This window comes from Harpia harpyja, chromosome 21 (assembly GCF_026419915.1).
Source record: "Harpia harpyja isolate bHarHar1 chromosome 21, bHarHar1 primary haplotype, whole genome shotgun sequence".
NCBI lineage: Eukaryota > Metazoa > Chordata > Aves > Accipitriformes > Accipitridae > Harpia > Harpia harpyja.
In genome coordinates this window covers 18,390,390-18,414,875 of record NC_068960.1, presented here as the reverse complement: position 1 = coordinate 18,414,875, position 24,486 = coordinate 18,390,390, and the positions used below count along the sequence as shown (strand labels likewise).

Here is a 24,486-nt window from a genome sequence, read left to right as displayed (position 1 = left end):
TTAACTTGCATGTCCACCTTTGCGTTGACTGCTAGAAAAATGAGTTTGAAAATTCATTGAAAAAATTTATTTTTTTTCTATGTAAAAAGTTATTTTTGCTTGAAAAAAATATTTTTAATACAAAAAGTTGAGTGAAAGTGTATCAGTCAGCTTTACTTACCACTAGCATGTATAAGCAAGGATGGGTGAAGCTACGAGTGGAATCAAAATAAGTCTTAAAGCAGGATCATAAGGTAAAAAAATGCCAACAGCAAAATGCAGCACAAGTCAGATGCATTTCCAATACGTTTTTCTAAGAGATCATGAAGGGGAAACTGGGGGAGAGAGAAACTGGGAGCTCTGGGGGGAGGCACAGAAAGGGAGCGGGTTACGTACCGGCCACTGTGTCAGTGCTCTTCCCCCATCCCACAGCAGCCAGCTGAGCTGCTGCTTCCGGCCGAGGAGCAAGGAGGCAAAGCAGGCTCTTACTGGGGCTGGCTGTGCCCTACACACCATCCTGCCTCCTCCAGGGCATTGCACCTTCTCCAAACCACCAAACTTTGACCACCACCAAGAGGAAGCAGGTGGAAAAGATGGTGGCAATGTATTTGTCTGGGTTTCAGAAAGAAAAGAGGGGAAGAGGATGGCTGAAACAAGCACAACCAACAGTAAAGTTATTTTTTTTCCTCATCATTCAAGTCTCCCCTTGCCCTTCCTACCCAGACTGCAAGCAAACAGCGCTGGGTCCACAATAGGTGGAGGTCCTGGTTTTCATGTCATTGGGAGTGTTGGCACCACTTGGTCAACACGGGGGCAGAGAGATGTCCAGCAGAAAATGCAAAATTGTGTGGGAAGACATTACTCAAGGCTTGTGTCTTGTGAAACACACTTTCATATGCATTTGAGGAGTTCAGTGAGTGCTCTCCCCAGCCAAACAGTTCTTTGCAGCTTGTCCACTCAGGTAGGGTCATCTCTAGGTCATGTTAAGGCCATACAGGCAAAGAAGTAGAGCCATCGGTGTTCTCAGTTATTCCAGCCCCAACATTGTGGCTAAAACCCAGGGACCAATCTTTTCATGCAACTAAGCCTTCAGCACTGACTGATGGCAAAAAGATCTGGAAGGCTTTTGCAACCCAAGCCACAGCCCATGGAGCTCTGTTGGTAAGTAGAAAAGCCACCTCGTCTGAAACAAGAACTAAAGAAACATCTCCAGCATGTCAAAGGAGATGTCTATCTGCTGGTGGGACAGCCAAGAAGAGAACTCCACCGCTTCCCCAACTGAAGAGGGCCCGCATATATTGCTGCGCCAGAGCAGGGCTGTTTGCCCCAGGACACACAGCGCCTCTGGACTTCCAGGCTTTGAAATGACCAGCTCCTGGACTTTCAAGTGTTAGTCTTCAATCCCTTTGTGAAGGTCTGCAGACTCCATGGGAAGGATGCTCTCTCCTGCTTCTCTCCCCCCTGAGTTTTCCTGGCAGCACATTTTAAATTTGGATTTTCTCCTAAATACAGTTATGCAATCCTCCCTGCCTCCAGCCAAGCCATGTGCTGCCTGAGGGGAGAGCTGCCTCAAGTCTCCCTCCCCTTCAGTACCCAAGGCAGGAGATTTCAGTCGTCTTGCTTTAGAAAGCACCATTAGGATCAGAGATATAAAGTAATGGCTTAGGTAGGGATGCAACAAAAATGATGAAAGTTTCTTTTCTATCCAACAGAAAATCATGAGCAAATGCAATTCTCTGCTACATTATTATCCACCTCTCCTCTACGTGTTGGTCAAAGGACCTTCTGGGAAAGCAGCCTTTAGCCTGTCTGTGGACAAAAGGCTCTTCTACATTTCTTCCTTGGTCTGCCTTCTGTCTCCTTCCTTCCCTGCTTCTCGGGAAAGACCCGACATGAGCACCGAAGGAGGTGAATGGCAGCCACCGAATCGCACTTGCAGCTGCAGGAGCCGTGTGTGGTTGTTCCCACAAACCAGGGCTGGCTCCTTGCAGGCAGGCACTCACTGCAGTCAGTGCTGGTTGCAAGATAGGGAATTGTGAGATTTATGGTGAAAAGTAGCTACAGAAAGAGAGAAGACCCAACTACAGGGACAGGCATTTTGGTGAGCATGAGAAGAGAAGCGAAGAGGTACACCTCTGGCAGAAACACAGGGCAAAATGAGAAAGTGAAGGGAAAGGACCAGGTACAAGGACATGGTGGTCTCAGCCCTGCCAGTGAACTGGGAGGGGTTTGCCCCACACCAGCCATGCAGTCGCGGCAGCCAGGCTTGGCCACCCTTGGTGCAGGGAGCAGCCGAGCCTGGGTATGGCCGGACCCCACAGGGATGCCCAGCCTGGCTGGATCCCACAGCGAGCATCCCTGACTGAATCAGGTGATTCAGCCAGGACCAAATCACCCTAAATAGGTGGTGGCTCCAGGCAGGATCCCGGACTCGGCAAAACAGCGGCACAAGGATGCCAGAGCTGGGGACGGGGGGGTTGTGCTGACAGCCGCATCACCAAGCCCGCAGGGAGCCTCTCTCCACAGCTTAGCAGAGGAACAGGGTCTGAGCAGGTTTGCGTGGGTGGGAATTAGAGGTGGAAAGACATCCTGCAGCGACAGTGAGGTCTGTCTGAGGGCTTTTGGCTCTGGAAAGTGGCAGTAAGAAGTTTTGAGGTGGGAGGGTGCAGCCCTCAGCAGGGCGCTGTGTTATGGTCTCTGCCTGTATCCCACCAACACGGGGAGCTGCAGTGGGAGCAAAGGGCTGCCCGGGGAAGCATTGGGCACTTGCTTAATAATGGCTCAACATTTGTTTCATGACAAAACAAAATTAGTGTAGGCTGAAGAGGCATTTACATCTGATTAGAAAACAGAAAAATGCAACTGTGCTGCTTACAGGATCAGCTACAAAGCGTTGATAATAAATCAAACAAAATAAATTGGCTGCTATGGAGCTGGGAAGCAACTGCCCGCTGTTTACAGTCACGGTGCAGCCCACATTGTTTTCATAAATATTGCCTGTGGAGTTGCTTCAGATGAGCTCATAAGATGAGGGCCGTCCACAGACAAGTCTGAACAGAAGAGGGAACAATCATAGAATAGCAGGTTGGAAGGGACATCAAGGATCATCTGGTCCAAACTTTCTTGGCAAAAGCACAGTCTAGGCAAGATGGCCCAGCACCCTGTCCAGCTGAACCTTAAAAGTGTCCAATGTTGGGGAATTCACCGCTTCCCTGGGGACACTATTCCAATGGATGATTGTTCTCATGGTGAGAAATTTTCCTCTTGTGCCCAATTGGAATCTCCCCAGGAGTAACTTGTATCCAAACAAAACCATGCTGCCAAAATTACTGGTGAAGAAAGCAGGCAGGTATTATGGGGAGCACACAGAGACCAGCAGCTCCGTGCACCTGTCCCAGCCCTGGGCATCAGCAGCTCCCTGGCCACCTGCCCACAGGCGGGCAGAGGGGTGGTAGCAGATGAAGCGGTTCTGCCAGTCCTGGCGGGGTGATGCCGCTCCCCCAAGCCCGGGGTCCCGCTTCTTCCCAGTGACATCACTCGTGGTGAAACCTCATCCCCAGGAGCATGGCTGCTGGGCTGGCAGCAGTCAGACATCGATGTCTCCACACCCTGCGGGCACCTTCCTCCTCCTGACAGCCATGCAGATCTCAGTGCTCCTTCCTCTGGGGCACAGAGCGGGATCCCAGGGGACCAGAGAGGCTGCCCAGGGGCAGCTACTGCTTCCCACCACCACCTGCGTGGTTGCACACCCATCCCCTCCTCCCCGAGGTGGACGGCCAGCCCTGGTCATTGTCGCACACCTCGTGCCCACAGTGTCCCTTCCTTGCAAAGGGGCTCAGTCCTCCAGACCAGGAGGAAAAGGGACCTGCCCTTCCTCCGAGGCAAGCCAGAGACCGTAGCAGCCCTACCTCATCCTACCAACCCTCTTGCCGAACCAGCTCCACTCCCTGCAGCTGAGCACGGGTCTCCTCTGGCTGCAGACGTCAGAGGGTGGCTCCTGGGGAGCATTTCATCTCCCCACTGCTTGTGGTGGTGGGTCACCCTTCACTCCTGTCTGAACCCAAACCTGCTCGTTAGTCTAAAGATGGAGAGGTGTGGAGGTTTGAAAGCTGAGGCGGTTTTCCCAATGCTTGCTCCCTTCATCTGTTGAGGGAAGGTATCTCCCCCCCCAGGCTGGATGCATCTCCTCACCATTCAAGGAGAAAGACCCCCTTCTCCCAGGGCATCTGCCCCATGAGGCAGTACCACCCGGCCACCAAGACCACAGGCAGGTGGAGATACCATCCCTCACTGCTGGCCCAGCTTTTCCATTCTTCAACCCCTTCTCTAAACTTCATCCCATGTTCCAATGTCCTTCTCAGCTAGTGGATTTCTTCAGCATGAGGGATTGATCCCAATGAATCTTTGCAGTCTGAAAGTCAGGTCTCTGCTGCCCATCACCTACACCCCGGTGGGGACAGGGGCTTCCAGGAGGAAGCTGAGCCCACCTGAAAGGTATGCATCGAGTCAACTGAGGTGGAAAGTTTTCTGGAGATGCTTCTCACCCAGAAGAAGCTCAGCCCACAGATGCCTGCCTGGCAGAGCTGGTCTCAGAGACTGCTGGAGCTGGGAGAGGGGTTACGAGTGTTTTCCCATGGACAGACCCCTCCATCAACATACAGCTATTCCCAGGCTGCTCTGAAAGGCTTTGGCTGAGGAACAGGCAAAAGGGCCTCTTTACTTAGCCTGTCCTGCAGTAATTAGGAAGAGAGGCTGCTTCATGTGGAAGTGAGGTCAGGCTTGGTCTGCCTGAGGTTTTGGGGAAAGGTGTTTATGCCAGAGCCCCGAACTCAGCCAAGTGTCCCCCAGCATCTGCTCCAGCCCAGACCTAGGATGTACCCACTTAAGATGGGGATTAATGCAATTTAACGCTCAAACAAGCTCTCTTCATTTTTGGCCCAGCAGGACCAAGGCGCAGTGGCATCTCACATGTGGGGAAGCCTTCCTCCCTCCCTCCTCCTCCTCCTCCCCTTCCTATGAGGTAGGTGATCTGCTGCTCTGCTTGGGGACTCATGCTGCGGCCCCACTTTGGGCATCAGCTCCTGTGAAGGGTTAACAGGATTATAAACCTCCCTGCCTTTCTAAATCCCCTGGGCCATGGGATTGGACTGGTTATAAACTTATTAACAGGGGACAGTTGCTGGTGGGAGCTGTGGACCCTGCTCTGCAGGCCAGGCCAGTGGTCTGTCCTCCCCAAATTAATTGCAGAAAAACGTGAGAATGATGGCAGGAAACTCACCCAAGTGAATCCATAAGAAAGAAGGTGGGGAGGGAAATGGCTGGGTATGGAAAGATGGGAAAACAACATATTTTTGGGAAAGATTTCAGAATGTGCCGCCGAGCTGGGAGCACAGCAGAGGCTTGGGAAGAGCTTTGACCCATCCTCAAGCTGTGAACATCCTCATGCTCAAACCCAGACCCCAGCACAAGCCATAAACACGACAGCAAGAATAACACAAAGAGGATTGGAGCAAGCGCCGGACTGGTCCTGTACGCCAGCCATGCCCGGTGAGGAGCCCGCAGCGGGTCCGCACCCACCCAGCACACAAACAGCGTGGTCCAGCCATGAGACCTGCCCAGCATCAATGGGCACCTTTGGGGCTGTTTTATTTCCCGCTGGGTCTGGCAAAGCTCCTGCACAAAAGCCACCATTGCAAAGCCTGCTTGCAGCCTCCAGCAGCCACTCTTCGGAGGAGCGAAGCCATACGGGAGAACCCTGTAGGGTCACACCAGCATCACTGCCCACAGAAACCGGTGCTGAGGGACAAGCCGCTGGTCCAACCGCAGCAATTGCCACCCCGTGCCCTCTTGATGAGGTCCCACTGGCAGCTCATGTTTATTTATTAAATTCCTATTTCAAACTCTAAAATTAATCTTTTAATCAGCAGCAGAGCGGGGCCATACTTATCGGAGCACCAGGGAGGTGTTATCTCCCCGCCATCTGCTCGCCACCCTCCGCGGCAACCCAGCGGAGCCGCCAGACAGCCGAACACCAGCCGGCGCATCTGGCACCCGTCACATGCGGGGGCCGGTCCCCCGGCACAAAGCCGGCTGCCCCTCGGCCAAGGCTCTCCATCCACGCAAAGCACATCCCAGCCGACAAAGCTGGGAGAGGTTTCGACCCAAAACCCCGGCATATAAGCAGATTTCTGAGGTAGAAAATAGTTTCTGAACATTTTTGCCTTGCAAGTGCAGGGAAGCAGGCCTTAGCAGCCCTGTGGGGCCAGGGATGCCTGGGGGACTCTGGTAAGGCTGCTGATGCTGCCGAGCAGGGGTGTAGCTCTGCCTGCCCCCATACACACACCACGGCCCCATAACGTCAGCACCCATCAGTGGCACCGACCTGGCAGTGCTCCCCAAAACACACCCCACAAGGTCAAGCCCATCCTGTGCTACCTCCTTCTGAGCAGCAACAGATTCTGCCTTTTCTGCACCCAAAAGCAGCAGGGAAGCATCGGCATAGGACCCCAAACCAAACTCTCAGGTGAAGGTAGCTGTCGCCCCAGGGTTCTGCTCTCACCAGCCTGCCTGCACCCGCGTGGGGTGCTGCCCGCCCCGCAACCCCCCCAGCCCTCACGCCAATGACCTACTTCAGCAGGAGACGGATCGTGCCCCAGCAGCGTCCATGGTCCCCGGTGACTGCAGGGTGCCCAGGGCTCTCAGTCCCCAGGGGGGACACCAAGTCTCAGCCAGCCCAAGAAAGCCTCTGCCAAGTCTCAGGATGGCCCCAAGAGCCTGCCAGGGCCCCTGCCGCCTCTGGATCCGGCCCACTGACCCCCAGTTAATCGGCTAAAGCCGCACGCTCTGAACCCTGGCCCCGGCTGCAGCCGCACTCCCGCCGGCTCTCTCTGCCCTACATAGACATCTGCAGCTGCTCAGCACCCGCCTTGACCTCACATCCCCTCTGCCATGCCCACCACCTTCCCTGCACCCACGTGGGGGTCCCCGCTCCGCACCCACCTGTCCCCCAGGCACCGGCACAGGGTGAACACGGTCCCTTTGGCGGGGGGGGCTGGTTTTGCCGGATGGGAGAGCCCAGCACCAGGGCTGCAACAGAAGCAAGAGCACCCACAATAGCTTGCAGAGACAGTGGGTGCTTTCCCAGCTGCTGCCTGCAAAATAAGTCCCCTTCTCCACCCCTGGCTGATACCAACCTCACCTGTGCGCTCTCCCTCCCAGGGAAGCTTGGATGTGGGTGCTGTGGGACTCCCACAAGATCCTGCCCTCTGGAGAGGGGCTACCAAAATGAATTGAATTAAACCCTGCAAAAAACCATGGGGTCACTGAACATATCCTCCATAACGCTGTTCCCAAAGATGGGGTCCGAAACGCCGAGCGATGCCCCCATTCCCGGCGTGGCAGCACCCTGCCCTGCTTACCAGTAAATGAGAGAAAGCCCATCGAAGCGCTCCAGGTCACGGCCAGAGGACTGGAGGTAGGACATCATCCGGGGCCACCCGTCCCCGCCGAGCCCTTAGGGCTGCCGTGGCCGGCTCCTGCCGCCCAGGGCCATGGGCTCAGAGTGCCAGCGGCCGGCACGGCTCCCTGGCATGGCTCACCGCTGCAGCCAGCTACATCTAATCCCAGGCGGGCAAGCATGTGATCGCCCCTCTCCTGGCTCCCCCCGGCTAAACCCTGCCAATGTCTCCAGTTCTGTGGTGCTGGCCGGGCACGGAGCAGCTGTGCTGCTGCCTGGGGATGCTGCAGTACGGCTAATTCCAGCCGGCAGGTCTGAGCCTCCCTCCAGGGTCGGAGCTGCTCAGGGCACGGCACGGCGAACGCCTCCACTGTGGGACCCAGCAAAGGTGTCCCATCGCCGGTGTGCGGCCGTCAGCGGAGCATGCGTCCCGCTCTCCCTGCCCAGCACGGCCCCTTAGTTCAATAACCTGAGCATTTATTTCAGCAGGATGACCCCTTCACCCCCCTACCACTGAGGTCCCCCCCTCGCCTTGCACTTGCAGTGGCTGTTAATGATGGTTATAATCATTAACGATGGTTATAATCGATGGTTAACCTGCCACCACAAACTGTTTAAAGCCAATTGCAGGCGTTGCCAACCTGCATTAAGCCCGGGCTGCGGTGACATGCACTGCTCCCCTCCTCCCCAGCCACTGCCAGCAGGCTTCAGCATTTCTGATTATTTATATAATGTGGGGCACAATTCTTGCATGGTTTTTTTTTTCCCCCCCTGTTTAAGGTCGTCTGGGCATACCCCAGCATCCAGACAATCCTTTAGACTATTAGGAAAGCCCTGGGAGTGAGCGCTGGTGAGCAGATGGAAACTGTTTGAAGTGGAGTGGGCTCATCCATATAAATTATCCCGGAGTGGTGAGTTCACAGCCAGTCCCATTGTGCTTCCCTGTATCCAGTTGTGGGTGGGATGGACAGACAGGTCCCTGATTCGGGGTGGTGGAAAAAACACAAATAAGCATCAATCCACTGCATGACGTGTATTTTATTTCTCCCTCTCCCCATCAGGCATGGTCCCATGGCACCAGCCTGGGGTGGCCGGGACCTGGGGATTAGGTGAGTCCCGGGGATTATGAAATGCATCTATCTGTCCCCGTCCCGCATGGTGCAGGAAAGCTGCTAGCCCCACGAAGGGCCAGGTCCTGTGCCCGCCACTCCCCCCAGCTCCAAGTAATGCTGGGACACTAGGGGACTGACTGGGGAAAACGTCAAATGGTAGAGATGGTGGCAATCTGTCTGTCTGGCTGGCCACTGCTGCCCAGCCCTGAGCCGAGGCGTCCCACGGGCATTGGGCACAGTGGGTGTCTGGGGACTCGGTGCTGGCTGGTGGCATCTCCAGCCCCAGTCAGGACACCTCAGTCTTTGGGGTCAATACAGCCGCCCCGGCTGTGACGAAGAGGAGGGAGGAGGCTGGCGGGCAGACATGGCAGGCACCCAGAAGGATGTGCCCGTGCCCGGGGTGACAGCCCACAGGCACTTTTCGCCGGGCGTGAACGAAGCTGCCTGGGAGAAGGGGGTGAATTAAGGCTGATCCCTCTCAGCATCCTTTCCAAGTGACTGTGCAGGATGTGCCGGTGCCAAAATCCTTTTCACTGGCCACGTCCCAGCCCGGTGACAGTCCCCTGAGGAGGCACAGTCCTCCCCCCGGGACAGCCACCACCACTGGGGCTTTGTGCCTATGCATCTTTCGGGGCGCAGGTCTGCTTTACACCCTGCCCCAAGCCAGCCCTCTTCCATGCATCCCTGGCCATGACCCCTGTCCATATAGAGGCACCCCATGGTGCGTTTGGGATGCACGACCTTCCCCAGCCCAGTGAACCCTCCTGCTGAGGGGTGCTGGCACTCCACGCCGGTGTGGGGAGAGCCACCTGCTCCCGGGGCTGTCGCAACCCGGGGCCGGGCGGTGCCGGGCGTGAGCCCCGGGACCGGTTTCTGCCGCTGGGAGAGGACGGGCAGCAGGGTTTGCCGAAACCGCTGGAGCGGGCAGGCGCAGGGGTGTTGGGGTGCCGGGGCCGGCTCGGGGCTTAGCTGGCCTCTCCCGGTCTCACCGGTTGGGATTGTCAAAGGCGGTGTCACCCTGCTCCGGGGCAGGACAGCGCCCAGGGGCTGTGGGGATGGTGAGGCCACCCCAATCCTGGTGCCAGAGGTCCAGCTCTGACGAGGTACCTGGTGCCCTGGGGCATCGTTTCCACCTCCCTCCTTGCAGCCACTGGCAGCCCACAGGGACGGCCCACGGATGCATCCCCCCACTTGCCCACAGCCGTCGAGGGGGGGGTCACAGCTTGCCCCGAGCTGGGCTCGTGGGGTGAATCATGGAGGTGTGCTGGGGAGCAAGGAGCGCTGGGGAGCAAGGCTCTGCCTTGCCCTTTCCTCCGAGAGTTTCCGTGCTGGCGGAAGCAGAGCATTATCTCCCTCGCCCATCAGAGGCAGCTGCCCATGGGTGCGCTCCATCTGCATATTTATACAGATGCAAACATTACACCCGGGAAGTTCTCAGCCTTTACATCACAGGCCAAAACCTGCCGTGGAGGCTTGACCTTTTTCTCCCTTTCCATGGCTCCTGGGGAGCCTGTGCCAGGGCAGACCCTGCCTTGGGACACCCCAGCCAGGATCTTGGCCACAGGTGATGCTCCCCTTCAGCATTGGGACCACTGTGATGGTTTGGGTCTCCAGGGGCACACGGCTCACCTCCGAGCTCCCACAAGACCAGGGCTCCCGCATGGGTGTCCAGGGCTGCAGCACCGTGCCACGCAGGAGGAGGAAGGGACACATGGGTGTCCCCCCTGGGGAGCGGGGATCCCCCCCACCCTCTCCACCCCTTTGTGAGGCAGGAGAATAAGGACCAAGAGCAGCTGCCACCACCCTGGATGCAGCGAGCGCATCGTGATCTTAAAATCCTGATGCCACCAGCCCCGTCATACCGTGCTCAGTGCCTTTCTGAAAGCCGTGGCTGGCGACACAGGATAGGGACCTGCCAAGGTGGGGGTGTCCCCCTCTGTCCACCCCCCCCCCAGTTTGGTGCAGATGCCCCCCATTCCTCCTCGATGCCTTCTGTGCCTGCCACCGCTTGCTGCCTCCAGCCTGGCACCCCCAGCACCCCAAAGCCACCACACCAGTGTGCTCGGCTGCACCGCTGGTGACAACACAGCTCCTCTGCTCCGTACCACACCAGGAGGATAAGGAAGAGCCAAATTTAATTTATTCCATGCTGCATTTTCATGCCAAATGAGTCAGAGCGCCGGCCTCGCTCAGCCTTTGTTTTGCTTGGCTGCTAGCACCAGCTTTTGCTTAGTGTTTGTTCAATATTTAACTCCCTTGATGGCACTTGGGCTCAAACCAGCAAGTGCAGCAGAAAAAGCCACTTCCCTGCTGGGGCAGGAGCTTCCCCGTCACTTGGGAGCGACGTACTTCTTTTATTCAATTTATTTCTCGCAGCTTGATGGAGCTCTGGGCTTGGACCTTTGAGCCACCACATCCCATAAGACCCATTTAAAAAGCTATCGGGGCTTGCAGGGGCTGCGGAATGGGGCTGGAGCAGCCAGGCTGGCTGCTGATTTCACAGCAAAACCAGCCTTAAACGGAGCTGAGGAAGGTTTCACCCGGCACAGGACCAGTTAGGAACGAGCATGGCTGCATTCCTGCGCACGTGGGAGCCGGCGAGAAGGAAGCGGCAGCGTGAAGGTGTTTCGGTGCCCTGCTTTCCTGCGCCGCGCCAGCTGCGAGCGGGAACTCCCTTCCCACCCCGATAGCCAGCAAACCCCTGATATGGGAGCAAGCGGTTCAGCTGGCCCATCCAAGGACTGTCAAAAAGTCCCACCCAGAAAATAAATGAGGTTTTGGCCAAACCACTGTTAGCTTGTGTTCCACCGACTGTCTCAGCTTTTGGAAGAAATTTCCAAATTTTTTTATCCCCCCATCCAAAGCTAAATCCTAAAATTCTTCATTGGGAAATGCTGCTGAAAAGCCCCCAGGGCTGAGCATCCCCATACCCGGCTCCCCCTGCTGCGATGGGTCCCCAAAACCCCTCAGCACCACAGGACACACCGGGGCCGCAGTGACTTTTGGGGCACGTGGGGAGGGGGATGCTGCTGCCACGATTCTGGCTTGCCCCACCAAGCCCTGATGCCTTCCCAAATTAGGATGGGCTTGCGTGGGGTGGGACAGTGGGACGCAGTGGGATGGTCAAGCCCATCACAGAGGTGTCAGCAGGGAGCAAGACCCCAGCAGCTGATGCCCATCCTGCACCTCTCAGCAGAGGGGTCAGCTCGGCCGGTGGCGATGGGAACGGCGCAGGGTGGAGCAGGGCGAGCTCAGCAGGGTGTGGGATCTGCGCCGGGGAAGGGCTTGCCAGGAAAATGCAATCTCGTTGCATAAAACATGCTCCTCTCCTGCTCCCCTCCCGCGGCAGAAGCTCAAGAGCTTCTTACCCAAGTTAAGTCAATATTGGCACATCGCTGCCTCTGTCAAGGTGCTCACCCTCATGGAAGGAGCTCAATGGGTGTATTAAGGGCTGGAGAGGAGTCACGGGAGCACGGCTTGTGGGGGGTCCTGGTGGGCTCCAGCCCTGAGCGTGGCTTCCCGGTGTCCCCGGGAGCAGCACCCCTGAGGCTTGGCATCCCCCCCACGAGTTCCCGGCTGCCCCGCAGTGGGGCCTGGCAGCTCCTCAGGCATGATGGGGCCAAAGATCTCTCCCCAGCACGGGCTCCTGGCTGGCGGGACACCGCTACTTCTCGATGCTCAAGAGACTTCAAAAGAGCCCGTGGCACTGGCTCTGGGTACCAGTATGGGGTGTGTCGGCTCCTGCAGCAGCAGGAGCTGGGGGGGCATGGAGCACAGTGGAGACCAGCTGCATCAGTAAAGCCACCAAAAGGCTCATTTGCAAAATAAATGCTACAAAAAACCTCCCCTCCCATCTCAGATCTGAGCTGCAGCTCCAGCAGACCCCAGCTGGGGAGGAAGCCTCAGCACAGGGTGTGCGGTGCTTTGGGTCAGCACCGGATCTTGCATGAGAGCTGCCAGCACCCCCAAACCACAGGCCCCCAGGTCCCCAAAAGCACGCTGTGCAATATGGCTTTCTACAGTGCCTCTGATCCAAAGCCAACGTCAAGGCAAAATACCTGGGCAGTTTACATAAGACATAGTTTTCCACTACGACGGAGTTTCTCTCCGCCCGGTGTTTCACCCAGCAGCTGCAATTTTGCAGCTCTCAAGGGCATTCGCACTCAAAAAATGAGCCACACCAGAGATGTGGGGAGATTAGGAGAATTAAGGCTGCAGAGCTGGCACCCTCTGGTAGGCAAAGGCATTTCATCCCTAAACCCAGCCTCTGCTCACCTTTGCAAAGGGTTTAAGAACAAGGGGGGCTCTGGGATGTGTACAGCTCATGGGGGAAAGCTGGAAGAGGAGCAATCGGTCCCTGGAGCACCCAGGAACGTGTTGTCACTAGATATTGGGGGGGTGGGGTGGGATACAAAAGCACGAAAACCAGAAAGTGTTTCTAGAGCAAATAAAGATGTGTAGAACTTCACGTGGTAAAATAAAAGTAGGTGGGTTGGGTTTCCCCCTCCTCACCTCCCCTTGTTTTGGGATCGGAGCCAACGCGTGCTGCCTGGGGTGGGGGATGCGGGTGCTGCCTGGCCGGACAGGGCTGCCTCTGCAGCACAGGGATGCTCACAGCCTCCGAAAGAATGGCAGCACCAGGAAAATCCTCCTTCCCCCAAAAAATAGGGAAGGCCTGGTCTGCTCCTCAGCCCTGGCGGGAGCCTGGCATGGATACGTGGCCGTGGCAGGAAGCACACCAGCCTCCCAGCACTGCCAGCCTGGCCAGCCCCCAGGGATTAACTGGTACCGGGGGATCGGATGAACAGTTCTTGCCAAGGGGATTCTCACAAACTGAATCTATCTGGAAGCAAAAATTGAAGCTGAGCACCCTGAAGACAAAGCTGTAACCTCAGTTACATTTAAAATGGAGTCATCGTGGCTGGTAACTGATAAAGCCCAGAAACTCGACCCCAGGCAGTGTGGGGTCAGGCCAGCAGCCCCAATTCAGGCTGTTTTGGGACTGGTGGGGGAGGGCTGCCACTGTCGGGCTGCTCCAGCCTCACCCCATCACACCCCTGGCAGCAGATGGGGGGTCTGAGTCTCATTGCACGGTTTCACCCCATGGGAAGCTCAATCCTGGCAGGATCCTGCCACCCCTGCCAGGATACCACCAGATCGGGCTTCGGCACAGCCTTGGGCACCTGCAAGCATGTTAAATATGTCTCTGCTCGCCAAAGGCTTGAAGATGCTCAGCTGGATGAGGCCATGAAAACCCAAAGCATTGCTATTTTGCAGGGTGATAGCCCGCCTCCGAGCAAGTTCAAGGCTCTGGGGGCCATCGGCTGTGGCTTTCAGCCTCGCAGCCTCACTGGTTTCTGATGACTAATTCACCACTGAGAAGTGGCTGGCAATGCTGGGGAGCACAGTCGGACCACCCCAGTGCCACGGAGCCTCCCCGCTGCATACCAGTGTGCTCAGCCCCTACAAGGAAACTGCCTCTCACCCCCTAAAAGCAGCCAGGACAACCCGCGCCGAACGGGGATGGAGGAAACTCTCCTATAAACACACACACTTGCCTTGCGCTGTCATCGCCAGGACCCATGGCCTCCCAGCACCCTGGGCAGGTGAAGCCGGACCCGTGCAGGAATGTCTCTCCGGCCGGAGGGCTCTGCGCTCTCTAAGGGCGCCTGGGACAAGCCACCCCGGAGCAGAGGCGATCTGATGCACGCAGGGGATCGGGATCAATAGGTCACAGCGTGCACTGACTTGCCCCCAGAATGAAAATCAGCAGAGGATTTGGGGCTGGTGGGGAAGCTACAATCAGGCCTTTAATCCCACATGGGCACAAAATCCCAGGATAAAAAAGCCAGAGCTGGTCCTAATTACTGACTGCTGCGTGCTTGTGGATGTGTGAGCAAAACCTCTTAGGCTGCAGCAGGCCTGGGGGAGGCATCTCATTGCCGCCTTACTGCCTGCATGCCTGACCCCCCCGGGGAGGAGGGGATCCCCCTGTGTCGGGGGGATCTGCCCCGGCACCAGCTTCCCGAGCAGGGCTGCAGGCCCCGGAGACGGGTGCGCCTGGAAGGAGCCGCGATGCTCAGCACACCGGTCACTCCTAAAGACAGAAGACGCCCAGGAGGTGCTGGGGCAAAGTGGGCCGTGCAGGGAGGCTGGTGGAGGAGGCAGCCAAGCCCCCTTAGCTGCCCCTCAGTGCCTGCACCCTGTGCCCATCACCCCCGGCCACATCGGGCCTGGGGACCACCCCAGCTGCTCCCTGCTCTGCTGCTCCCCACCTATGCCCTGACTCCGGGGGGATGACACAGTTGACCCTACACATTGGGAGGGGGGGTGTCCAGCCCTGCCGAAGCCCCTTTCAGGCAGGGCTGGAACTGGGAGCGCTGGGCTCCACCAAAACCCTCCGGGAAGCCGGGAAGCACCGGGGAGGGATGCTGCGGGGCGGGGAGGGGGGGAGGCCGGGCCGGGCCAGCCCAGCCGGGCAGCTGCAGACAAGAGGCAGGCAGGAGGCAAGCAGGAGGCAGGCAGGAGGCAGGCATGAGGCAGGCAGGAGGCGGTGCAGCCCCGTCCCCGCCTCCCGGCGCTGCCCGGCCCCGGTGGCGGTGCAGAGGCTGCGGGCGGCGGCGGGGGAAGAGCAGGCGGAGCGCGGCGGGAGCCGTGCCGGGGACCGCGATGCACTCGCTCTTCAGGAAACGCAACAAAGGGAAATACAGTCCCTCCGTGCAGAAGAAGAGGTGAGTGTCTCCGTCCCGGGTAGCCCCGTTCCTTCCCGGGCCAAGGAGCAGCGCGATCCCGGGACTCCCACCCCGCAGCATCCCCTCCCGGCGCCGGGGTTTGGCGGAGCCCGGGCACCCCCCGAGGTTGTGGGCACAACCCCCGAGGTGTGGGCATCCCTCGAAGTGTCAGCTCCTCTCCGAGCCGGGTCCACATCTCTTGTGCCTGGGCGGGGCACAAAGGTGGTTTTTCCCCAGGCCCCCTCGCATCGCAGTAGCGGCAGCTCAGTGGAGCAGGTTCCTTCGCTTCCCAGGTGTGTGCTGGAATAGATTTTAGGCAAAAAAAGTCAGGCTGTCTTCAGCTTTCGTCCACTTGGTCCATCAGGACCAAGCATTCAGTTGATCATCTTTTCCTCACCTCTTTCTGATGGGGTGGGGATGCGTTTCAGTTGTACTGGTCGTAAAAAAAAGAGCAGTGTGTTGAATGCGTCCCGTGAAAGGTCACTGTTAAAAGGCAAAAGATCTAAAAATCCGCCCCCCCCCCCCGCGCCCCCGAGAAGGCTCAGCCCCTCTCTGGGTTGCACAATGCATTGGTGCAGGAGGGGGCCCAGAAAGCAGGTAGCCCCCAACCCCTGCCTGCACAGGGTGGCTGGCACAGGGGACATGGGTCCAAAGAGGTGGATGTTTGGATCGATTCAGAAGTGCATCCTGGATGTGCTCTGGAGGACACGGAACGGGACAGCTGGTGTGCATTCAAGCCCACAGCTTGTTTGTCCCTCTCCAGAGGCACCTGCCCTGGCCGGTGGGCTCGGAGCAGCCACCCGACTCCCAAAAATCCTCCTTTGGAAGGAAACTGGGGAGCTGGCACAGGGGCTGAGGTGCCTTCGAGGACCCAGAAAGGGACCACTCAGCCCAGAAAGCACCGGCATCTTCCAAGATGGGGAGCCCCTCGCTGCTCCCTGCCCACGCTGATCCCTGCTGTGGCGGGTAGGAGGGGTGTTCCCCGAGAGGGGAGGGTGCTGCCCTGGCACAGTGGGTGCTCAGGCTTTGGTATTTGCCGAGCTCCCTCTGTTCGGGCTGAGGCTCCAGCTTCAGCCCTGGGGACAGGCTCCCCCAGCAGCCCAGCTGGCTCAGCAGGGCCACCCAGGCTCCTGCTCCCAAAGCCTGGGGCATGCTCTGCTGCCAGCTCCTGCCCTGGGGAGGGCTGGCAGGAGAAGACAGAGGTGGCACGGAGCCCTCTCAGCATGCACCTCCCTGATGGCCCCAGCCACAGCGTTCCCATGGCTGAACGATGGTGTAAATACCCAGTTGCGTTTCTAGTCTTCAGGGGTGTTAGTGGAAGGCTTGTAAATCAGGAACACCACACCTGGGTTGACAGCTCAGGACTCTGAGCAGCATCAGGATGGTGGGAGGCAGGAGGAGACAGACCTGCTCTGCACCGGGTACTCACCCTGCAATCCCCACCCTGGGGCTGCAGCTGGGGTCCCCGCTGCTGCACTCCAACCCCTGCCAGCACCGGGTACCCCATGCTCACATCATCCAATGGTGGATGGGGTTCAGGAAGATGGTCTTCCATCCGCCACCCTGCCCGCAAGCCCAGCCAGCTCTAGGCAGGTGCCCCAGCACCTCTGAAGGCTGCGGGCCAGGCTGAAATCTTTATTTTTCTGGCTGGCTAGTGGCGGCTGAGGAAGCAGCGCAGCACTGTGCCCTCGGGCCACCCTCCCTCCCTGCGCCCCAGCTGTCCGTGCACACCTCAGGGAGGGCTGTGCTCATTAGCCCCAATTTGTTAATTCCTGTGTTGGAGTTTACAAACATCTATGAATCCAAGGAACACTCCCACCGTGTGGAAACAGCCCCACCATCAAGATGGGGAAGCCAGTGCCAGACCGGTTAAACAACTTGCTGGAGAAGGATTGCGAAGAAGCGAGGAGCTCCTGCCGCCCCATCCCCTGCTTCAGGCACTGCCAGGCTCCCAGCCGGCTCCCGCCCAGTTTTGCTGCTAGAAAAACAGAGCAACGCTGCTAAAATCAACCAACCGCCCCCGCTGTAAACAGGGATGGAGATTTCGACACCGTGTACAGCCCGGCCTCATCCTGCGCTTCAGCAAGGCTGCACAGCCGGGGCGCAGGGGCTGCACCTTAGACGGGGGCTTAGTGCCAAGGTGCTGCTGGTGAGCGAGCCTTCAAAGAACAGCGGTGATAGGGCAATAACTGAGCACCGGTTTGGCAAGTGTGCAAAGGCACTGGAACGTTTCCTGCAAGCAATGAGGAGCCGGGGCTATGAGCTCAGCTGATTTTGTTAGGGGTTGCCCAGGAAGTGCCAACCTACAGCAGTTCATAGCCTGACGAGGAGCCGCTCTGAGTCTTGGTGGCTTCTTCAGCCTTGCAACAAGCCCTTCCCATGATGGGGACATTGCAATGAGTGGCACCGCAGACTCAAGATCTCCGTGAGTCTGTGCAGCTCAAGCCAGGCACTATAATCTGCCCATGAACACTCTTTGTCCCCTTGGATGCAGACAGCCACCCTTCCCCAACTCCAAACTGGCCCTTCAGCCTCCCATCCAAAGTGCCTCAAAGCATATGGGCTTCAAGCAGCTCCCCTGCCTATCCCCGAGCTGCCCACAGCCTGCCCGGGACCCAGGGGTTGAGAGGACAGGGTGGGCAGGGGCAGGTTTCCCCACTCCATCCCTGCTGCCGTGCCACGGATGCAGGTCCCCACAGGAGCCAGACCCCTCTCTGAACAAGGAAGGAGCCACTTGTGGCAACCGCCTCCATGTCTCCAGGCCGGTCGGCCTCACACATGCATTATTAAGGAGGAAAGCCAGCTTGCTTTGAAGCTCTAATAGGGCAACGGCAGGGAAAGAACATGAGCAACATTCAATTCTGCAAAGCCACGTCAGTTTGAAGACGACTTGGTGCCAGGTCCTCTGGTCTGCCACAGCTTGTCCATCCTCAGCAACACCAGTTGAGTCTTGGAGCGTGCTGGCCACGTGCTGTGCTGTGGCTTGGCTGGAAGAAAACCACAGCAATGCTCTGTGCAGAGCACCGTGGACCGCATCCCCCTCCATCTGCCTCCGAATGCCACTCACAGCACCAGCAGCTACTTTCCTCCCAGTGTGCAGTCAGTGCTCCTCAACAGCTCCCCTGTGGTTTTGTTTTTCTGATGCACAAATTAGCAGGACCAGGGTCCAAGTCTCTCCTTAGGACTATCTGCCGCAGTCCTGGCCTGGGCTTGTAGTCTTCAGGCTCGGTAGCCACCCCCATACAACCCTGGGCACATCAGTAGGTGTGTGGGCATCTCCCTACCTTGTCTGGGGAACACAGATGATGATGACATTTCTTTTGTCTCATGGACTTGGTTGCTTTATGCTCTTCTTGTTCACCCCATCCCAGTAGCGTAAGGGCCTGGCCATGACTACTGTGGTATTAGCACATCATATATATATATATGTGTGTGCGCATGTGCGCGTGTATATGTGTGTCCCTAGAAGGGAAGGCAGAAGCCTTGAATAGGGACGTAGTATAGGGGAAAACAGTCACCCTCCCTCCCTGTTATCTTCACCAAACACTTGCCATGTTTAGAAAACAAGAGTTTGTCTTCTCTCTTAGAAAGTCCAGGCTTGGGAGGTAGAAAACATAGCTCAGCCTTGAGAAGTCGCTGCTGAAACTCCCCCTCCTGCCAGCAGGAAAGATGTTCATCTTTGGGGTCCCCTGATGAGAGCATCCATCCAGGAGGGCTCCCAGCCCTGGAGACCCTTAATGGTGTCAGGAGATCCAGTCCCCATCTAAGAGGGGGTGCAGGCAGCTGGGGCAGAAGCCAGGAGGGCTGACACCCGTTTCTAGAGGCTGTTTGGTAGGGCTGGAGTCAGCACGAAGGACCAGACAGTGGGTGAGTCAGGGGAGCTGCTCTGTATTTACGGTGGAGCAAGCCTGGCCATCGCCTGGCCTATTTGTGCCTTAATTTCCATGCACATTACAATAATATATCACCATTACTACGAGGGAAGATAAATATAATTGAAACAAGCTGGACTAAGCACAGCAACCCTGCTGTCCAGCAACGCCCTAACGTGGGTAGCTTGACGGTACGCTGCTCCAGAGTTTTGAGCCAGATCTTAATCTCTCCCAAATCTGAACTATACTAGCCATAACCCAGCCCTTGTGTTCTCTGCTCTGCTGCAGTTTCGCTCCAGTGTCATTATAAGCTGCACAAGGGAATATTGTGCAGTAGTAGCTGTGGCTCGGGGAGTATTAAGGGCATTTACAGCTCTGTGCTGTGGCCTTCTGGAGGATTCATGCAGTTTAAGTCCCTCCTGAAGTCGAGTCTCCAGCAGCAGTGCTCACATTGGTATGATTTTTATGAAATCTGTATAAATGGAAATTAAATGGAGATGGAATTGAGAGCAGCAGTAGGTGGTCACTGCCTGATGCACTGTCTGTGCATCCCAGTAGTGGGATGCAGTAAGCAGGACCAGGATCTGTGCTCAGACCCCGTCCTCAGCCAACTCACTTGTCCCTGGCCGAGCGGTCCCACCTGTTGAGAAGCTCCTGGCATGGGAAGGTTTCCCAGCAGGAAAGCAGGGCCATGGCCAGCATTGCTGGGCTGGGGGAAGGAGCATGACAGAGCCCTTCCCATTAACTCTTCCGGCAAGTACCTGATTCATGGGACAAGCTCCCAGCAGGAGCCTTCCCAGGGACCACCGTCAGCTGGAGCAGTCAAAACTCCAGGAGGATCTATTTGAACATCCTCACTTGGGGGGATTAGTGAACTAGCCTCCTTGTTTGGAAAAAAAAGGAAACTGAGAAATCAGAGGGATTTCCTACCACCTGCCAGCAAGCGCAAAGCCAGGGTGTGAACCTGCAGACATCCCAGAGATGCCAGCCTCGGGGAGGTTTGGTCCAAAAAGTGCTCTTATCAGTGAGGGTGCAACCTAATGGGAAGAGAGAAAGAAATGGGAATAGAGAAAAGTCCAGTTTTTAGCAGCAAAGTTTCTGTATCACAATAACTATCATGACATTTGTCTGTTAAGAACCTCTCTTCAAAAAAAAAAAAAAAAAAACCACCACAACCAAAACCCTAAGAAAATCCCAAGCCCCTCTGAAACAAAGCATCACCAGAGGTCAGAATTGTGGTACATGGATGAAGTGAAGTCTACACAGAGCAGCTGCCTCCTCCCAGCTCCCCAGCTGGGAGGAACCCCAAAACCCCTCCCATTCCTCACAGGAATAATCTCAGGTCCTTCACACCAGCCAGGCAATGCTATGGCTGCTCAAAGCAGCATTGAAAAGAACACTTGTGCCAAGTGCAGCTTTTCATGAGTGATATAATTTTTTTCCTTCCTGATCAGAAAATGTTAAAGTTCTCCAGAAACGGCAAAGCCAGTTTTTCCAGGCTTTTTTTTCCATCTTTCAAACAAAGACTTATGTATTTTAGCAGAAAAGCATTTCCCTTCCCTCTGCTGGAGCCTCGCAAGGGCTGTGCCCTAGGCACCTTTGCTCCTGCCTCCGCTCAGTCTCACATACCCTGCCCTTCCCAGCTGGGCTACGGCCAAATCCTGCCTTTCTCCCGCCCCAGCTCTGCTCTATGCTCCGGCCATCCCCTCCTGCCTATTTTTTTGGCCCCGGCAGCCCTTTCCCTTACCCTGCCAGCAGCTCCACTCCAAAGCCCAGATGCACCCGAGGCTCCTCCCAGCAGCTTCTCAAAAGAGCCATCTCCTGCAAATCCCATCCACACACCTTTCCCGGGCAGCTAACGATTCCTCACCACTTCGCCCATCACCTTGTGCTTCTCCTGAATCTTCCTCCTCTCAGCAGATGAAGGGCACAGGGAAGCCAACCTCCTCCATCCCCTGGCATGGAGATTTTGGCCAGGCTTCAGCTTTCCCAGCCAATCCCTCCGGTACCCTGCTTGATATCCAGACAGATACAGGGATCGCGCTCGTCCTTGTGGTTTATTAACACAGACCCAGCTATGGTGGGGACAGGCAGATTATTAATAGGGCTGATGTTCTCATATCAGTAATGTCCAAGTTAGTTGATTAAGTGGCACAGAAGTGATGAGTATGCAGAAATAAATACAGAAATGAGAGATCTTATAAGAGAGAATAAGATCTGTCTTATTTCTGTATTTATTTCTGCACACTTCTTATTCCTGCATTTCAAGCAGCAGTGGGGGTGAGCTGGAGCACACACCAACCTCCCCACTCACAATCCCGTGCTGTGTTCAGCACAGGATGGGGTGGGGGGCAGCAGCTCCCCCGACGCTGCAGCAGGTGTTTTGAGATCCAGCTCCTATGGGAGGTTTTTATTAGATTCCTCTGTCCCAAAGCCTCAGCTGGTGACAGTCATCAGATCCGCCTGTGAGTCTCACATAAACCACAGAGGTAGAGAGAGCAAACAGCTCTTCTTGCGCGTGTCAGGAGAGCCGAGGCTGAGCAGCAGAGCCATGCCCACGTTATAACCAAGCATGTCCTTGCTTGCTCTGAGCAAGCTCTGCGTTTTCTTTTCCTTGGTCACCCAGATACTGCACATTGAAGCAGTAGTTTCTGGATAACCAGGCAAACCGTCCTCCCCAACATGGGGAAAAGCCAGCCTCTGCCTTCCCTGTTCCCCCAGCCCTGACACCCACTTCTGTTCCCTGCAGCGATGGAGAAGGGGCCGTCACCCCCCGGGTACCGCTGGGGGTGGAGGGTGGCTCTGCCGGGTTCCCGGAGTCACGGGGAGGGTGGGGAAGGATCGCCGGGGGCAGCGTGGGAACCGGCTGGCAGGGCGCAGGCAGCCCCAGCTCAGCAGCGGGTGATTAAAGCTTGTGGCTCAGACCTGACGGAAGAGTGGGGAGAAAGGGTCGAGGGGCGCATCCTCGCCCGGACACGTCATCCCCATCCCGAACCAGCCTGGCTGTTCCAGTGGCGCGGCCACAGAGAATGCTCCCTGCAAAGCCGGTACCTGAGTAAGAGGGTCAGGGCCTGGGTGCTGCACTCATCGGTTCCCGGCACCCAAGATCAGTTTTGCTGATGCAAAGCAAGCACAAACGCTGGGCAGAGTCTTCAGGCTCAGCTCTGCTAGACCAGATCAGCAGCAACAGCTTGGGAAGCCGTGGTCGAAACACAGCATTGCCATGGATCCCAAACGATCCCTGGCTTAATTTTATTTCCTCCATACAATTTAGGAGCTTCAGTCAAAACCAGAACTAGAAAAGCTCCAGACCTCTTCTGCTTTTTGGGATGGTTTTTCCACCTATACTATAGATCCACTGAAACCCTGAAGATTCATCCTTGGGCTTGCTAGAGAACACTGAGACCAAGGTAGAGAACGCAGAGATGAGCCGGCAAGCCCTGCCAGCTCTTCCCAAGCCCCACTAGGTGCCGGTTCAGCTCCTGGCTATCACAGTGAAGCATCCCAAGCTCCCACCTGGATAATTAGCCTCTCCCACCCTCAAAGCTCAGGTGGCCTCCAGTTCATCAGTGAGAGAGATGAGGAAGGCTCCTTGGTGGTTGCAAGCTCTCAGAATGCAGGAGATGCCAGCTCTGAGCAACCATCATCTGAAGACACACAAACGTGCAGCACATTTTAGTCACCCAGCTTCAAACACTTTCTCTCCACTGATTTCAGCTGATGTTTTCCCTGGTTTACATGGAATGATGCAGATTAGAAGAAACCCCAAAGTGGATTTTGAAGAGCTGCTTTTACCATTACAGCAGGATCCAGCCATCTGCGCCTCATGTCCCAGTGCACCCCTGCACCCTCCAGCTGTGATTACTGAGCAGAAAACTATACTCATCCTTGCAATTATTGCAACCAGCCACACGACTCCCAACGACCCCCTAGTTTGCTCCTCTGCTCGGAAATGCCCACTCGGTTTGTTTCTGCTGATGCAAAAGGGCCCATAATTACAGCAATCCCTCCACTCATCAGGAGGTGCCAGGCAGGCAGCAGCAGTGGTGACAGACACAAACCACCAGCCATGCCAAGCACCATCCTGATGATGCAGCTTCTATAAAAAGAAAAAAATCAGCGTAAATCCTGCCCACGCCAGAACTTCCCAGGGAAGAGTGAACTTTCGTGGAGCTGTCAGATGCTACGAGGCTCCTGCAGCCTGGGGCAGGGTTCGAGGTAGGGAGGAACAAGCCCAGAGCTGGGTTTTGTTTTGTTCTGCTGCACTGAAAGTGATAGCATGTGTGGCAAGCAGGAACGTGTCCTGAAGCTCAGCACCAGTGCCAGGAGGGAGGTTGGCCAGACCCAGGCTGGCCAAACTTTTTCCCCCCAGTACCCACACTGGAAAGGCAGCAAGCTGAGATGTCCCCACTGGAGACTGCGCACAGTCCCCGAGGTGCACAGGACTGAGGAGGCCATGCACTGCTTTTACTTTCTGGTAGTTGAGTGCTAGCACATGTCCAGGGAAGCCACCGCAAAGCACTGCAAGAGGACTGCCTTGGTCGACAAGCTATGTCCACTCTCAGCTTTGGCCCACCATGCTGTGGAAGACAGGAGGACGTGCCTCGTGCTGTCGTGGAGAAGCTCACATGGTCAGCCCCTGCCCTGTGAAGGACCTAGGTGCTGCAGAACCCCTCGGAGCTGGGCTGACAAAGCTGCTGGATGAGGGTGTCCACCTGGGGACGCAGGAGCCCTCCACACCACGAGCGAGCACGGTTGGGATGCTGGTGCTCCACCAGACAACTCTGCTCTCCCCCAGCCTGCCCCACTGCCCTTCAGCCTTTACAGAAGATGCACAACTCATCTACTAGCAGCTATAACAGCAGTTAACACTTCCAAGTACCATATAAAGATTAATTCTACCACCGCATAACAAGGTCATTAAGGCTCATTATCCCCACTCTATAGGTGGTTGGGATTGGAGTGAGCCAACCGTTGGCTTAAACCCACGTGACAAAGAAGCACAGCTGGGACACGAGCCCCAGCCTTGCCTCGGCTCTATGAACCCTCCAGCTGCGGGGACTGTTGGGGAGCACACCCTGCTTTCTGCCTCCGGCCTACAGAGCCGCAGCAGGAAAGCTGCGGGCATCGCCTGGCACACGGTCCTCTGGAGCTGACCCTGGCATGCTGCAACCTCTCCTTGCAGCCAAAGTGAAAGCAAGAAGACAAAATGTTTAAAATAACCCCAGCAATGCAAAAGCTGCGTCACAGGTTGTTCTGACTCTGCTCTAGCTCAGCCGTCCCTCCAGTGGGACTGTGAATATTTGGGCTGGCCCTGCACCCTGCCAGCCTGGCTG

At 56.6% G+C, this 24,486-nt stretch overlaps 2 protein-coding genes across 5 annotated transcripts in view; one reads left to right on the top strand and one right to left on the bottom strand.

The window, feature by feature from the left end:
- Positions 1 to 7,618, bottom strand: part of LOC128134850 (syntaxin-binding protein 4-like) — a 47,529-nt gene extending 39,911 nt beyond the window's left edge. For 2 of the 4 annotated variants that reach the window (XR_008232854.1, XM_052773037.1), the window contains exon 1: positions 7,398 to 7,618. Coding sequence is in view for 2 of the 4 variants with exons in the window: in XM_052773037.1 (XP_052628997.1) it covers positions 7,398 to 7,465 (68 nt within the window). In the remaining 2 variants the exon portion in view is untranslated. Of the gene's footprint in view, positions 1 to 6,608; positions 6,812 to 7,397 lie in introns of those variants that run through there. The other 2 variants (XM_052773041.1, XM_052773040.1) reach the window with 2 other exon arrangements.
- A 7,480-nt stretch (positions 7,619 to 15,098) lies between these two features.
- Positions 15,099 to 24,486, top strand: part of PPL (periplakin) — a 28,009-nt gene continuing 18,621 nt past the window's right edge. The window contains exon 1 of the mRNA XM_052772414.1: positions 15,099 to 15,278. Coding sequence (XP_052628374.1) covers positions 15,217 to 15,278 — 62 coding nt within the window. The 5' untranslated portion in view covers positions 15,099 to 15,216. The remainder of the gene's footprint in view (positions 15,279 to 24,486) is intronic.